This window comes from Prionailurus viverrinus, chromosome F1 (assembly GCF_022837055.1).
Source record: "Prionailurus viverrinus isolate Anna chromosome F1, UM_Priviv_1.0, whole genome shotgun sequence".
NCBI classification, from domain to species: Eukaryota; Metazoa; Chordata; class Mammalia; order Carnivora; family Felidae; genus Prionailurus; species Prionailurus viverrinus.
Genome location: NC_062577.1, coordinates 25,147,039 through 25,163,482, shown reverse-complemented (window position 1 = coordinate 25,163,482; position 16,444 = coordinate 25,147,039). Strand labels below are relative to the sequence as shown.

The following is a 16,444-nucleotide window of genomic DNA, read 5'->3' as shown; positions in this document are numbered from 1 at the left end:
AAGTGTCCGACTTCGGCTCAGGTCATGATCTCACGGTTTGTGAGTTCGGGCCCGGTGTCGGGCTCTGTGCTGACAGCTTGGAGCCTGGAGCCTGCTTCGAATTCTGTGTCTCCCTCTCTCTGCCCCTCCCCTGCTCATACTCTGTCTCTCAAAAATAAATAAATGTTAAAAAAATTTTTTAAAACAAAAAACAAAAAACTGAAATACAGGATTAGGACTGGGAGGCAGTTTAAGGTCTCCAAATGTACCTAGCGTGGAAGCCAGAGGCTCCCTGTAGGATAATTTATTTACCAGCATTAAGAAGAACACCACACACCAATATGTGTGATACATATTTAAAATGAGCAACTACTTGATCTCTTTCACTGGCTAAGATCTAAGGTAAAGAGAAATGGTGTTGCTGAGTTATCAGGGAATTGAGAAGGATTTAAAAAAAAATCTTTTCACAAGGAGTTACTAAGCCATGCTGGTAGCAACTTAAGAGTGAAGAAATAAGTAAAGGAGATATTACTTTATCCTGTATAAAATAAGTAATAATAGCAATAATAAGTTGCCATGAAAACAGCCCATGTGTCCATCACAAGACAATAGATTAAGTAATAATATATTATTTTGAGGGAATATTATTTGGCAATATAAAAAAAAAGAACTGATTTACACAACAAAATGGGTGAATCTCAAAAACATTACACTAAATGGAAGAAAACTTACACAAAAAGTATTATGATTCCATTTATATAAAGTTCTAGAACACATAAAATCAATCTATGGTAGAAAAAGTGTTAGAACAGTGGTTACCTTTCTGGAATTAGAAGAACAAACCAGCTGGGAAGGGGCATGAGGGAAATTTCTGGGGGTGATAGTAATGTTCTAGATCTTGACAGGAGCTTCAGTAACATAGGTATATGCATTTACCAAAATTAATCGAATGTGCAGTTAAGACTTGTGCATTTCACTGTTTGTAAATGCGATCTTAAAAATCAAACTAATACTGAATTGTAGTTAATATGATGCTGAAGCATTTAGATGGAAGCAAAATACTCTGAAATGCATCAAATGAGACAGATCGATTGATGGATAGAAAGGTGGATAGATACTTATAAAGCAAGCATAGTAAAATATTAGTGGTAGAATCTAGGTGGTAGGTATATAGATGTTCACTGTAAAACCCTTTCAACTTTGTTGCACATTTAAAACTTTTCATAATAAAGTGCTGGGAAAAAATGAAACAAAAATTTGTTACACCCACATTCACAGCAACATTATACACAACAGCCAAAATATGAAAGCAACTCAAGTGTCCAAGGACAGATATTTGGATAAACAAAATGTGGTATATACATATAATGCAATACTATATAAATACATATAAAAGGAAGGAAATTCTGACACACGCGAGAACATGGATGAACCTGAAGACGTTATGCTAAATGAAACGAGCCAGTCATAAAGGACAAATATTTGTGATCCCATTTACATGAGATATCTAAAGTAGTCAAATTCACAGAGATACAAAGTAGAATGGTGGTTGCCAGGGGGTGGAGATCAGGGAGGGATGGGAAGTTAGTGTTTAACCCAGAGTTTCAGGTGGAGAAGATGAAAAAGTTCTGTAGGTGGATGGTGGTGGTAGTTGCACAACAGTGTGAACGTATTTAGTGCCACAGAACTGCACACTTAAAAATGGTTAAGATGGTAAATTTTACGTTATGTACATGTTACCACAATAAAAATAAATAAAAAGTAAGTTGCCAAAAAGAGCATAAGATTTAAACTACTTTTACTATCTTTCTGATTTTGTATTAATTCTGAGTTTCTGATGTAAAGTCAGGCTACATTTTGAAATGGTGCTGCTGCATTAATGCAAATGAAACTAATAGGACAGTTTAGAATGCACTTCTCAATTATTAGTGTGAATGAACAAATTCCTTCAAATTACTATTTAAATCAAACAAATATACAACCAAAATAACATATACTCAAATGTAGAGAGTTATTTAAAAAAAATACATTTTTTTCCTTTCTCAAATCCTAAATAAAACCATAAATTTAGCCTCAGTGTATGGACTCTGCTTCTTAAACCTTTTGTTAGGTTTATGTTCTCAATTTTACCAGGTTTTTCAGCAGTTTATAAGGCAAAAGCATGTAAATTATATTGTGATATGAGCCACAAATTCAAAACAAAGCAATAAGGGAAAGGAATGAAGATAAAGTAACTTCCTTCAAAGCATTTGAAAGAATCAATAAACATGGAAAATGGTACAGAAAAGTTAACTACAAAACTTTTTTCTGTTATGGGAAACACAACGTCCTAATTACTGTATCAGCTGGAAACACCACACAATTTTCTCATATTAGAAATACATGTCTTACCAAACCACAAGAGACTCTTAAATAGAACAAACTGAGGGTGGACGGGGGTGTGGGGAGAGGGAAAATGGGTGATGGGCATTGAGGAGGGTACTTGTTGGGATGAGCACTGGGTACTGTATGTAAGCCAATCGGACAATAAATTATATTAAAAAAAAAAGAAATACATGCTTTACTATATTAGTAATTACAACTTGAATAAATTATACACACACACACACACACACACACACACACCAGGAACTATACTTATTCATAATAAATTAACTTCATTATAAAATATGATTATTTTAAATACATTTTATATATAGGTTCATGTGCCATGATAGTTATAGATCCAAATATACATACATATATATTTCCAGCAGTATATGACTGTTTATTTCAATATGTGGAAATGCAAGCAAGTCATTTATGACTATAAATTAAATTTCTATGACTTTGACTTATCATTTTATGACTATAATTAAATTTCTTTATGAGCTTATAGCAAATTTTAAGTGCAATAAATGTAATTTTTAGTCATCTAAGGGCAAGAATGAAATTGGGCTGAACTTGCTGGATGAACATTTTAAATAAAGTCATATACCGCCCCAAAGAATCCTAGGCAATCAGTAATGAAATCTCTCAAGCTCAAATATCAAATAGATAGACACAAAGAACTGGATGTCCTTTCAAAACTGTAATTGTCACCCAACTTATTATAGCAGGGAAATGCCTTTTTTTTTTAAAATAAAGGGGTTAAAAGTATTTTGCTAGCAATTTAATTCTGACATTGCATACTTTTAGCTCATCATCAAGGCTTAACAAGTTGTTTTATTTGCTAGAGCTTTAAAAGTCATGAAGCAATACCATTTATTTTATTTAGGATGTTAAGTTTGATTCTAATTTTAAGCTCTCATTTCCCTCATGTTCTTAAATTAATTCATACCAATCCCTGATTAATAATAAAAGTCTTGCCATCAGTATTCAAGGCCCAGCCTGAGATGTCATGGCTGAGAGGGCAGAAATCTGCTTGGAGCAATGAGAGAACCCAACTGAATTCTTGGCGTCTCAGTCTATGAATGTGTAAGCACTTCATCTGTTCATGGAAACACAATGTTCTGGCAGGCTGGGGGTGAAGGTAGCTGCATGGGTAACAAACTGGAAGACCTGGGAAGCCATACTACACCAGAGTAACTGAATGACAGAAGCAATACATTTTATCAGTTCCTTTTATCTTTAAAAAAATTGTGTTAGTGGAAGCTATTTGTGTTCTAGACATTTTATTCCTATGACTGCTGTCCAATGATCTTTGCAAAGGTCATGTGTAGATTTGCCTTTTAGGACGATTCGATAAAAGAAATTGTTGCAAATCAGAGCATAACACTAGCAGGGTCAACTGGAAATTGTACGTCCTTCTTTAATCCAGTGGCAAAAAGAACACTCTCTCAGACCCCCATTTCCACTTAGCAATTATATGTATTTGACAACTCTGATTTAGTTCCTGTCTGTAAAATGAGGATAGCATCTACTCACAGGATTGTTGGGAAGATAAGTGAAAATACTCTGTGAACTAAAACACACACCATATAAAGTTTATTATTTGAAAGATGGAAAGTTCTCATAGGGAACATCTAGTACATGCACAATACATTCCAGGGAAAAAGTGACCTTGAAAAGTTAAGTGGACTTCGAGTTTCCAGTTCCAAATATAAGGAGGCTGAAAGTTGCCACTCCATCCTAACAACAAGCAAAATGCTGAACAGATTGAAAAATCAACTATTCTTGGATCCATAAGAGAGGGGAGGACATAGGGCAAATCACTGCCCCCAAGACTAAAGAGACAGACAGGTGACTCGACTTTGTAGAGCAGAGCTTCACAAGTGAAAACCACCCAAGGAACCAGTGCCAGGAAGAAAAACTGGACTATAATGACAAATTGCTAAAGGCTCAGTGCGGACAACTCTTGAGAGTTAAAAACTCCAGGGGGATCTACTCATGGTGGGGAAGGTAGAAATCTTTGTGAGATTTACCTCCAGGAGCTTGGCCAGGTTCCCAAAGTAACTTTCAAAGAAAACTCCCCTCCCACTTCTGGAGGGGGAAATGAATCCTTCTAAAATATGCCAGAGCACTCTGTTCTTAACAAGGCCTGCCTTCAGGGAAAACTAGTTAACTAGTGTTTAACTTGCTGGGGTATTATCAGAGCCAACTGACCTGGAGTAAGAGAAATACTCAAATCTAGCCCACTCTAGCCATCCTATTCCACCTAAGCAGGGAGGAAAAAAAGAAACACTTGTTGGGATTCACAGTCCAGACGCATAGACTCATTAAAGACTGAGACCTAATCATAGGACAACAGAGCCCTTCCCCTCCCCCACGCCTTGCCACCACATTACTAAAGGACTATTTTAAAAGGTTCCCTTTACCTGGTATATGATGTATAGCTATCAGTAAAAATTACAAAGCATACCAAAGGGCAAAAAACACACTTCAAAGACAGCAATTATTGGAACCAAACATGGCAAAGATACTGGAATTATCAGGCTAAGAATTTAAAACTATGATTAATATGCTAAAAACTCTAACAGATAAAATGGACAGCGTGCAAGAACAGATGGACAATGTAAGCAAGGAGATAGAAATCCTAAAGAAGAACAAAAAGAAATGCTAGAGATTAAAAAAAATAGTAACAGAAATAAAGAATGCCTTTGATGGGCTTACTAGTGGCCTGGATACAGCTAAGGAAAGAATCTCTGAGCTAGAGGATATATCCAAAAGAATCCTAAAAAACTGAAAAGCAAAGAGAACAAAGACTGAAAAAAAACAGAATAGAACATCCAAGTACTGTGTAAAAACTACAAGAGGTGTGACGTATACATAATGGGGACACCAGAAGGAGAAGAAACAAAAGGCACAGAAGAAGAATATAAAACAATGACGATTTCCTGCAAATGAATGCTGCACACCCAGCCACAGATCCAGGAAGGTCAGGGGCACATGGGTGGCTCAGTCAGTTAAGCATCTGACTTCGGCTCAGGTCATGATCTCATGGTTCACAGGTTCAAGCCCTGTGTCAGGTTAGGCAATGATGGTGAGGAGGCTGTTTGGGATTCTCACTCTCTGCCCCTCCCCTGCTCTCACTTTCTCTCTCTTATGATAAATAAAAATAAACCAAAAAAATATATATATGTATATATACATGTAATATATATATACACATGTATATATACATGTTATATATATATATATATATATATATATATGTGTCAAAAAACCTACACCTAGACACATTATTTTCAAATCATAAAAAGTCAAAGACAAAGAAAAATCCTAAAAGAAGTCAGAGGAAAAAATCCTTACTTATAAATGAACAAAGATAAGAATTACATCTGATTCCTCCTCAGAAACCATGCAGACAATAAGAGAGTGGAGTGAAATATTATAAGTGTTTTGAAAAAAAGCTCCACCAACCTAGAATTATGTATCCTGAGAAATTCTCCTTCAAAAATGAAGGCAAACAAAAATTGAGGGAATTTGTTGTCAGCAGACTTTGGAAAAATGTTAAAAGAAGTTCTTTTTTTTTTTTTTTTTTTTTAATTTTTTTTTTCAACATTTATTTATTTTTGGGACAGAGAGAGACAGAGCATGAACGGGGGAGGGGCAGAGAGAGAGGGAGACACAGAATCGGAAACAGGCTCCAGGCTCTGAGCCATCAGCCCAGAGCCTGACGCGGGGCTTGAACTCACCGACCGCGAGATCGTGACCTGGCTGAAGTCGGACGCTTAACCGACTGCGCCACCCAGGCGCCCCTTAAAAGAAGTTCTTTAGAGAGAAGGAAAATAATAACTTGGATCTACATAAAGAAAACGAGAAGAGAGAAGAAGCAATAAGTGAAGGCAAAATAAAAACTTTTGTTTTCTTATTTTTCATTGATCTAACAGATAACAGTTTGTTATGTGTGTGTCCAGTATTGTTTAAGTACTTTATACATATTGACATAATCCTCAAAACAACACTAACACAGGTGCCATCACAATCCCCATTTTACACATTAGGAAACTGAGACACAGAATAAACGTGACAAAAGTCACATAGCTAGGAAATGATAGTGCCAAGACTTGAACCCATGTAGTCTAGCTCACCACAATTATACTGCTTCTAATTATTCACTGAATCATTCATTAGTTCATCAAATATTTATTGAGCATATTGAGTGGAATATGCCAAAAACTCTGATAAAACATTTTCAACAAGGAAGATGTCAAAATATTTATCTTTCTCAAGAAGCTACTGAAAGAAATGTGCCATCAAAACTGTGAAACAAATAAAAAAGGAAGCTACTGAAGGAGACACTTCATCCAAACAAGGAAGTAAACAATAAAAGATAAAGACCCAGGATCCAGAAAACAGAAGAATCCAGGAGAGAAGGGAAGAGAATTCCCAGGACAGTGGTAAAGCATCATCCCAGGATGACATCTATGCAACAGGCCTAGAGAGCAACCAATGGAGATTAAAGAAGAAAGGAGAGTTCCAGAAGGGCTACCACTAAAACAATATGGGATTGATTACCTGATGTGTTTGCACATCTGCAGACAAGACCTCTTTTGGGCAATTTGAGGAAAGAATTAATGATAGAAACACAGAAGATATAACACAAAAAAACAAAAAAGAAGCAACTATTAGCCTTAAGAAAAACAGAATGCTGTGCCATGGTATATAGACTGCATTATTCATAATTTATAATTATTCATTTCCTTCCCACCATTGCACCATAATCAGAATAGGCTTTCTACCATACAGACTTGGAGTTTGGCCTCATGACTTGCTTTGGCTGAAGGAATGTGAGTAGATGTGACACATGCTACTCCCATGCGGAAGTTTTAAATGTATGCGGGGGGTCTGATTCTGTCTGCCTTTAGTTCTGCCCCAGATAGTGTTTATCCACTAAGACTGGATCTCAGTATGAGAATGAGAAGACAGCTGAATTAAGATGAACTGAACCCAAATAAGGCTAGCAAACCCAGCTGAGCCTGGACTGATCCCAAACTCTTTTGAAATATGAGCAAGAAATAAATGTAGTTATTAGCCACTGAAATCTGGCTAACAGCAAAAGCTGACTAGTACATACAGTACCACCTATGGCTCAGCAATGAACATAATTTACATAGTAATAATAACATAATTACTTTATAGCTATATTACAATTATAAAATAATATTTTAACATTGATTCTATAGAGATGCAATCAGAAAGCTGAAACTAAAAGTTGTGATATAGTTGTTAGGAGGGTGGGGAGAGAAGGAGTGGGGAATATGAGTAAAACAGCTAAATCCTAATAAAACATAGAGGAAAATCAATAATGTCAAGAGATATAAGTATATTATTTAGAATTATGCAGGTAAATTGCAAAAGAAACAACTAAAAGAACTAAGAGTTTTTGCCTCAAGGGAGCTAGAATCAATGCGGGAAGGGTACAAGCAAAGGAATACGTTTTTTTGTTATAAGACTTATAGTACTAATTTTCTTTGAACTACCTGCATGTATTAATTTTATAAAAATCTTAACTCACAAGTACAAAAATAAAAAACAATAAAATCAAGGAAAGCAGTCACACCTGATTTAGTGGGACAAAAATGTAGTCTAATCCAGAAAGGCAAAAAAACCCATCCTAGTGGGAATCAAAAGACCTTTTAGGGGCACCTGGGTGGCTCAGTCGGTTAAGTGTCTGACTCTTAATTTCGGCTCAGGTCATGATCTCACGGTTGGTAGGATTGAGCCCCATGTCGGGCTCTGCGCAGACAGTACAGAGCCCCCTCTCCCCCTCTCTCTCTGCCCCTCCCCTGCTCACACACGTGTGGACATGCGGGCCCTCTCTCTCAAAAATAGACATTAAAAAAAAAAGCCTAAAAAAAACCGACCTGGTTTTATTATTTCACAATCTACTTTTCTCCACCCACATCTCTCTTAGCTGTTTGTTTCATTACTTAGGGGAGAACACAACTGTTACTGGTTCCCCTTTACTGCAGAATTATAGTCTTATATTTTCAGTTCCAGATGTCATTGACAATATGTATTACAGGAAAGATATCGCCTGAAAATGAGGTAAAAATAAGGCCTAACCTGTATAAAGAGCTCTCAATTAATACATACATTGATTATTTATCTACTCCTCACATTATCTATGATCACTGCAAGAATCACCTCCTAACAATCACCACCTTTCGGTCATTTCAATCATTTTACACTGCATTATCAAAGAGTAAGTAAAATGATTAAAACTGAATTAGTAAATTTTATTCCCTATTTTAACAACTGTAACTCAGGGACAGTTTAAGCTATGTCAACAGTTTTATTCACAAACCAAATAAATTTAATATATTTTACAAAATAATTTAGTACAGACTCCCTTTAAGTAGCGGGCTCACATTTAAATGAATGGATTTACCAAAATTCTGACACACAGTATTCTAGAAATATATTTACTGAGCAAAGGACAATATACTTGTTCAAAATGCAATGACAGTGGGGCGTCTGTGTGGCTCAGTTGGTTAAGCATCTGACTTCAGCTCAGGTCATGATCTCACGGTTTGCGAGTTCGAGCCCCACGCTAGGCTCTGTGCTGACAGCTCAGAGCCTGGAGCTGCTTCAGATTCTGTGTCTCCCTATTTCTCTGCTTCCAAATAAATAAACATTAAAAAAAATCTTTAGGGGCGCCCGGGTGGCTCCATTGTTTAAGTGTCCAACTTCAGCTCAGGTCATGATCTCACAGTCTGTGAGTTCGAGCCCTGCGTCGGGCTCTGTGTGGACAGCTCAGAGCCTGGCGTCTGCTTCCGATTCTAGGTCTCCCTCTCTCTCTGACCCTCCCCCATTCATGCTCTGTCTCTCTCTGTCTCAAAAATAAACAAACATTAGTGCTCGCTTCGGCAGCACATATACTAAAAATAAACATTATATTAAAAAAAATGTCTTTTAAATCTTTAAATAAAAAAAGTACAATGATAGAAGTTGTGATGATAGAAGATGTGAAAACTATTTAAAAATATTTTTATATAATCTATAGATTTCACTTATTAAGTTAACAGTCTCTCCCTTTATTGTGAAGAAACAAGTTACTTGACTGCACCAAGCTTCAGCTAGTAACTTACACAACATCAACAGAAAGATGATGGACACATACATAGAAAGCATCTTAACTGAGTGACACTATCTCACATATATATTCTGATACAATCTTCCACTGTATTTTGAGTTGTAGTTCATAAGCCATTTCGAAAAAAAACACTGGGGCAGAACAGCAGGCATAAAAAAATAATTAACAAGGCATGTTTTTCATACCTCTTCATCTTTCATATTCACATCCATATTTTTCGATTTGATGACTTTGGTTATATGGTCAATGTTGTTTTCCCTGCAGTAATCAAATATGTTTTTGTCTTCTTCCCTAATTAGAGTAAAAATAAAAAGTGTTTTACTAGGTAATTCATAAAAGTTACATATTTTTAACATAACTTGTTTACTGCTGACAAACATCAATGGAATTTCTGTTTTTATGAAGAATTTTACATGAACAATAATGGATTTTCCATAAGACCTAATATATCCCATCTCTAAAGTTGTTAGCAACTATAATTACAGGGAGAAGTTTCATCTGCTTTAACAAGTTACAATAATACAATGATATAACACTTTAGTACATTTTTCTCAGCCCTCTTCTTCTTCCCAGTTCCTTTTTACACACTGACAGGCACAAATTTCCTGACTCAGAATTTTCAGTAGTAGCACTGCAGTAACAAGGTTACTTACTATTGTCTATACAGAGGTTTTAAAAAATCAGGACACAGCTTATTACTTTTCTTACAGGATAACAGAATAAGCTGATTGCTGCTACTCAAGTTCATGCAAACACACACACACACACACACACACACACAATCACACACACTCACACACACACTAATGTAATTTTCTTAAAGGAAAGACAAAAAGCAATTTTCCTAAGGAAAAGATAATTAAAACATCACAAAATTCACAATCTTTTATGAGATATTAGAAACAAAGACTAGGAACAAAAACTGGGAAGCATACTATGTACAAGTGATCTTCTAAGTATACTGATCGACTAAATTCATTCACTCTTATCCAACAACTTAACACAAAAAAGAAACAGGTAAGGAGAAACTACATGACCTGCCAAATGGCATCACATTTACTGAAGGTAGAACAAGAGCTAGAACTCACTCAGATCAGCTGATTTTGTATATGGTATGTTTTTCTATTGTATTGAGCTACATCTAGACTAGCCAGCTAGTCTATTCTACAACCTAATGTAGAAGTTAACATGAGATCTATGAGTTCTCTGAAACAGTATACAGAATTGTGTAAATGTGTGTGCATTTTTCTGAGCGTGCTGTGTGTATGTGGGGGTAAGGGATAGCATCAATGAGAGTCTCAAAAAATCAGTAATTCTCAAAAGGACCAGTAATTTGGAATACTGTCCATGAAATTGTTCTATATGTGGACTACACATTCTGGACAGGCATAAAAGAACGCAAGATGAATTTCAAAAATTATACTAATATGTTTTACAACCTGCAGGGCCATAGCTTCTATTCATCACTAATGCAAGCACTTGGCCATAGGAGTCTTCCTATCTTAAAAGCCAATTTAAATACCTTATACCCTATAAAAAGTTATTTCCACTCAGAGGTAATTAACTTAAAACACACTACTTTAGCATTAACCATCTAAGCTTTCCTTATGCAAGTGATGGATTTTACTGGGCACCTACTACATGCAAAGGCACTGGGCAAGATTCCGTTTAGTAACAGATGAACAAGAAACTTTACATTCAATACAGTACGAGTACACAGGGGAAACAGCCTGCTTTAAGCTGAAGAAAAAGAGGTAGATTTCCAGGAAGAAAAAGAACATATGGTCTCTCGAAAATGTCCATTTTACAGAAGAGAAAACGCTTTTCCAGATCACTTTTCCTGAAAGAAAATAGGTAAGTCTGAGGCCAAAACCCCAGAAAGGGGAAGTATGATTTTTAAAATTATGGCTGCATATAATACCACTTCAGCTATATTTATCACACACAAAAAAACCACTGTTTCTATGAAAAAGCATATTAAGAATTCTGACTTGGGTATAGGAGGGACCTGTTTTCCTCCAATCCAATAAGACAGAGCACTCTAATTCAAGAGGCAGCAACTTTATGAGAGAAAGGACTGTATCATTTGAAGTCATAACCAAAAATACACTATTCCCTAGTTGTTTTGAACTTGGAAATAATGGAAAGTTAGTGGTGAGGAACAGAAAGGAAAGTAAGGAAGATCCCTGGGATGTAAGTTACCCATACCCAGTAACGCATAAGGGTTATTCACAGATGAGAGGATTTTCTGAATCTATGAGGTCTCTCTTCCTGAATCCCAAATGTGTGTGTATACTTAGGCCATAAGCAGTAAAAGAGTAAATATAGTACAAACTTATTTAAAATTTTATTTTACGCATTTTACATTTTCAATATTTACTATATGTAGCACTTACATAAATTATTTTGTTTTGATATGTGAATGTTTTGGAGGGCAGGAACATTTTTTTTTTATCTGAATACCAGTTTATCATCTGTTATCACCACAAAGTATGTCGGGCACATAAAGGACTTAAAAAATACTTATGGGTAGAATACACAATGCAAATTAAATATGGAAAAGAAATTTAGTAAAATTACCACAAATGTATTACAAAGTTAAGTGGCTAAGATAAAAAAGAAAATTGACACTCTTGGGCTTAGTTGCTAATACAGTTCTCCCTGCTCCAAGTTTTGACTCTCTTCCATGCCAGCAACCAAGCTGTCTTTATACAATGTCACCACCTAGTGTCCCAAATGAAGAAACATCTGGAGCAACAACTTTCCACATCTCTTTTCTTGTCAGCAAGATTACGTACAGTTTACAAATCAAATTCTCTTTTCCCCTCTACATTTCCCTGTTAATAAAGTATTCCATGGGCAATCTTTTCCTCTATAAACACACTTACTTTAAATAAAACGTGCAAATGAACTCAGCCATTACCAAATACAGTAGAGCCTAAATAAATGTTAGTTCTCTTCCACATCTTCTCACTTTATCTTCCTTTCTCTCATAATTCTTGGCCAGCTATCTTCCTCTCTTTGCTGAATATGAGTGATAACATGACCTTATCCATTCTCTATGGATAAGCATGAGTTATGGCCAAGATGCTACCCTCAAGGATATCCCAATATCCCTAGCAAAAGACAGAATGTCTCTCTCTACTCCAAATTTTTGGAAATTGACAGAATACACAATTGTGTATCTGAAGGGAAGAAAAGTCACTGGTTTTCTCTGAAATTCTTTTGAAATATGAGAACACACCCTTATGGAAAGAGGAATGGTGTTTAACTATGGTTGTCTTTCATCAATTATAGGAAGAACAGATCTTTGCACACTCATAAAAATATTATCTGTACCACTTTCTACAAAGATTGCATTTTCCTACCAAAAGAATATTTCAGGGGTGCCTGAGTGGCTCAGTCAGTTAAGTGTCCGACTCTTGATTTCGGCTCAGGTCATGATCTCACAGCTTGTGAGATTGAGCCTCCCAATGGGTTCTGCACTGACAGCATGGAGCCTGCTTGGGATTCCCTCCCTCCCTCCATCCCTCCATCCCTCCCTCCCTCCCTCCCTTCTTCTCTCTCTCTCTCTCTCTCTCTCTGCCCCTCCTCCACTCTCGCACATGCTCTCTCTCAAAAATAAACAAAGAATACTTCAAACAGGTCTCATAACAGGCCACCTAAAGTCCATTAGCTACTATTTCACCTATTCTATAGAATTAAAAAAACACATTTATGGGACTAGCTCAGATATCTATTTCCTAGATACATTCAATAAATATTCAATTCAATTTATATATTAAGCAACTCACAATCAGATAAAAAATAGAATGCCAGTAAATAGGCAATGAAAAATTATTTAAAGAAGGAAAACACAGAGTAAGCCAGTACCCACACAAATATAAATAAACAAATGTCACTAATCCTCAAACTAAGGAATGTGGACCTGCATGCTCTGTGGAGGCACACAAAGACCTTTACAGGGATATGCAGGTAATTGGGACGCTGGGGTGGCTCAGCTGGTTGAGTGATTTTGGCTCAGATCATGATCCCAGGATCATGGGACCAAGCCCCATGTTGGGCTCTGAGCTGAGCATGGAGCCTGCTTGAGATTCTCTCTCTCTCTCCCCACCCCCACCCCGTCCCTCTCCCCTTCACACTCTCTCACTAAAATAAAAAAATTTAAACAATAAAATAAATAAAGGGATATGCAGGTATGAAAATTTTAAGCTAAAAAAGAAAAGAAAAATTTTAAGTGAATCAATTTACAGCTCAAACTTGGAAATAAATGCATTTTTTTTCCTTAATTGATCTACCTGAAGAGACTACAGTGGTAAATATTTTATCACCATTCTCCTTCTCAAAATTCCCTCTGCTCTGATCACACCCCTCCTAGTTTATATAAGAAAGGCATATACCTCTCTCCTTAGTATGGTATACTTGTAAGAAGTATAACCAAAAGACTTTGCTAAGACTTAGCAATGACTATTAATTAAGCCTGTTACTCTTTTGCTTAGAAATACTCTGTTTAACTAATATACTGGAAAAGGTTTGGGGGAAAAAATCAGACGTAGGTTGTATTAGCCCAAGATAGAAAACCTTCCTTGGTACTAAATAAAGGGAAAATTCTGGTGAAAAATTGGCGTTGGGAAACATTCTATAGCTAAGGTTAGAGAATGGAGGGGCTGAAATAAACAAAGCTAAAAACAGACAATGCTGATCTCTGTCTCATTTTAATAAAAAGTAATATTTTGTGGGGCGCCTGGGTGGCGCAGTCGGTTAAGCGTCCGACTTCAGCCAGGTCACGATCTCACCGTCCGTGAGTTCGAGCCCCGCGTCGGGCTCTGGGCTGATGGCTCAGAGCCTGGAGCCTGTTTCCGATTCTGTGTCTCCCTCTCTCTCTGCCCCTCCCCCGTTCATGCTCTGTCTCTCTCTGTCCCAAAAATAAACGTTGAAAAAAAATTTTTTTAAGAAAAAAAAGTAATATTTTGTGTTAAAACTATTTTTAAAAGCTTCACCCACCTCATTAAGACCTATTTTCGATTAAAGTTTACTTATGTTTAATAATTTTTTAATAATATTTATGATGTATGTTGATCAGCTGTATAGGAATAATTACAGTGATGGGGCACCTGGGTGGCTCAGTCGGTTAAGCATCTGACTTCAGCTCAGGTCATGATCTCACAATTTGTGAGTTCGAGCCCCATGTTGGGCTCTCTGCTGTCAGCACAGAGCCCCCTTTGAATCCTCTGTCCCCTCTCTCTCTGCCTCTCTCCTGCTCTCATGCACATGCTCTCTCTCAAAAATAAAACAAAACATTAAAAACAAAAAAAGGAAGAATTAAAGTGATAACTCAAATGGGAAAAGATTTAATGCATAGTTCTGGGTCAAAGAAAATTACATTTTAAAAAAGTCCAACTTATATACATATTTTTGTTACAGAGAATTATGATAGTGCAATAAGATTACATAAAAATGTATTACTTTAAAATACAATTGTGTGGGAGAAGTAGAATTAAAGGAGAAAAAGGAATGACATAAAATTTCTGTTAAAGACCCTATTCACGTATTTTTAAATCAAGATCAGAATTTTAATTAAACTTTTTATTTTGAGACAATTGAAGATTCACATGCAATATAAGAAATAATACAGAGAGATCTTGCGTACCATTTCCCAGCTCCTCTCAATGGTAGCATGATCATGTACTTTAAAAAACGGATTATAGGGGCACCTGGGTGGCTCAGTCAGTTGAGTATCAACTCTTCATTTCAGCTCGGGTCATGATCTTGCAGTTGTGAGACACAGTCCTGGGACAGGCTCCACAATGGGCGGTGCAGCCTGCTTAGGATTCTTTCTTTCCCTCTCCCTCTGCCCGTCCACCACTCTTGCTCTCTCTCAAAAAAACAAAGCAAAACTTTTTAAAAATGGATTATCATTATAGTATTTAGATTCACCTAAAAGAGTGATCTATTTACTTTAAAATTTCATTATTTGCACAGGGTGCTTGCATGGTTCAGTTGGTTAAGTGTCTGATTCTTGGTTCCAGCTCAGGTCATGATCTTATGGTTGTGAGATAGAGCTCTGTGTCAGGTTCTGCACTGAGTGTGGAGCCTGCTTAAGATTCTCTCTCTCCCTTCCCCTTGCCCCTCCCCCACTCACAAGCTTGCACTCTCTTTCAAAATAAAATCTCTTCTTATAAAATCCATTATTTACAAAACACCAGAAATTGTGCCCTTTGTAATACACTTAAACTTTTAAATAAGAATTTTAGATGTTATCATAAAATTCTAAAGGAGAACATAGTCTTCCAAAATTCTCTTAGGGACTACAATAGCAAAAAGTTGTTTTGAGTGTCAACTTAGCCCAATATTCTATAAAGTAGAGGCCTGAAATAAGGAGTGGGCTAATCCACTAAGGATGATCAAATAAAGCACTACAGAACAGTTGACGTTACAGCCTATCTCTCTGGAAGATGAACTGACCAGCCAGCCAGCTGGGTTACTGAAGAACAGAAAGAATATTCCAAAGAACAGAAAGAAAAGGAAAAGCATCAACAACAAAAAGCGCTCAAGAGTGTTGAGAGATAAATTAGATACCAGATATAGACCCAAAGAGCTACTGGAGTCAGACACTAACCTTAGCATATCTAAAACAAACAAACCAACCTGAAAAGGCAACTATCCTCAGTAGGAGGTATGGTTAGCAATAAACCATAGGAGGGGAAAAGTGAAGCCAATTTTGAACTCGGACCAAAAGAAACAATTAATTTGAGGGGGAAAAAAATCCCGAGTTATTTCTCTGCTGGGAGACAGTTTGTTCAAGAGGCTTCATTAGAACCTTGGTTAAAGCAACTCTTAAAATGGTTCACCTATTTACATATTCACAAATGGTCGCCTATTAATCTGTCTGTCTGGGTTCCTGAATACTTAGAGGGTACCCAGGGTACCTAAACACTTGGATCA

General features: G+C 36.5%; 1 protein-coding gene across 4 annotated transcripts in view; it reads right to left on the bottom strand.

The window, feature by feature from the left end:
* Positions 1–16,444, bottom strand: part of ACBD6 (acyl-CoA binding domain containing 6) — a 202,739-nt gene that overhangs the window by 104,617 nt on the left and 81,678 nt on the right. For all 4 annotated transcript variants that reach the window (XM_047840187.1, XM_047840188.1, XM_047840189.1 and 1 more), the window contains exon 5: positions 9,685–9,790. In XM_047840187.1, the coding sequence (XP_047696143.1) occupies positions 9,685–9,790 (106 nt within the window). The remainder of the gene's footprint in view (positions 1–9,684; positions 9,791–16,444) is intronic.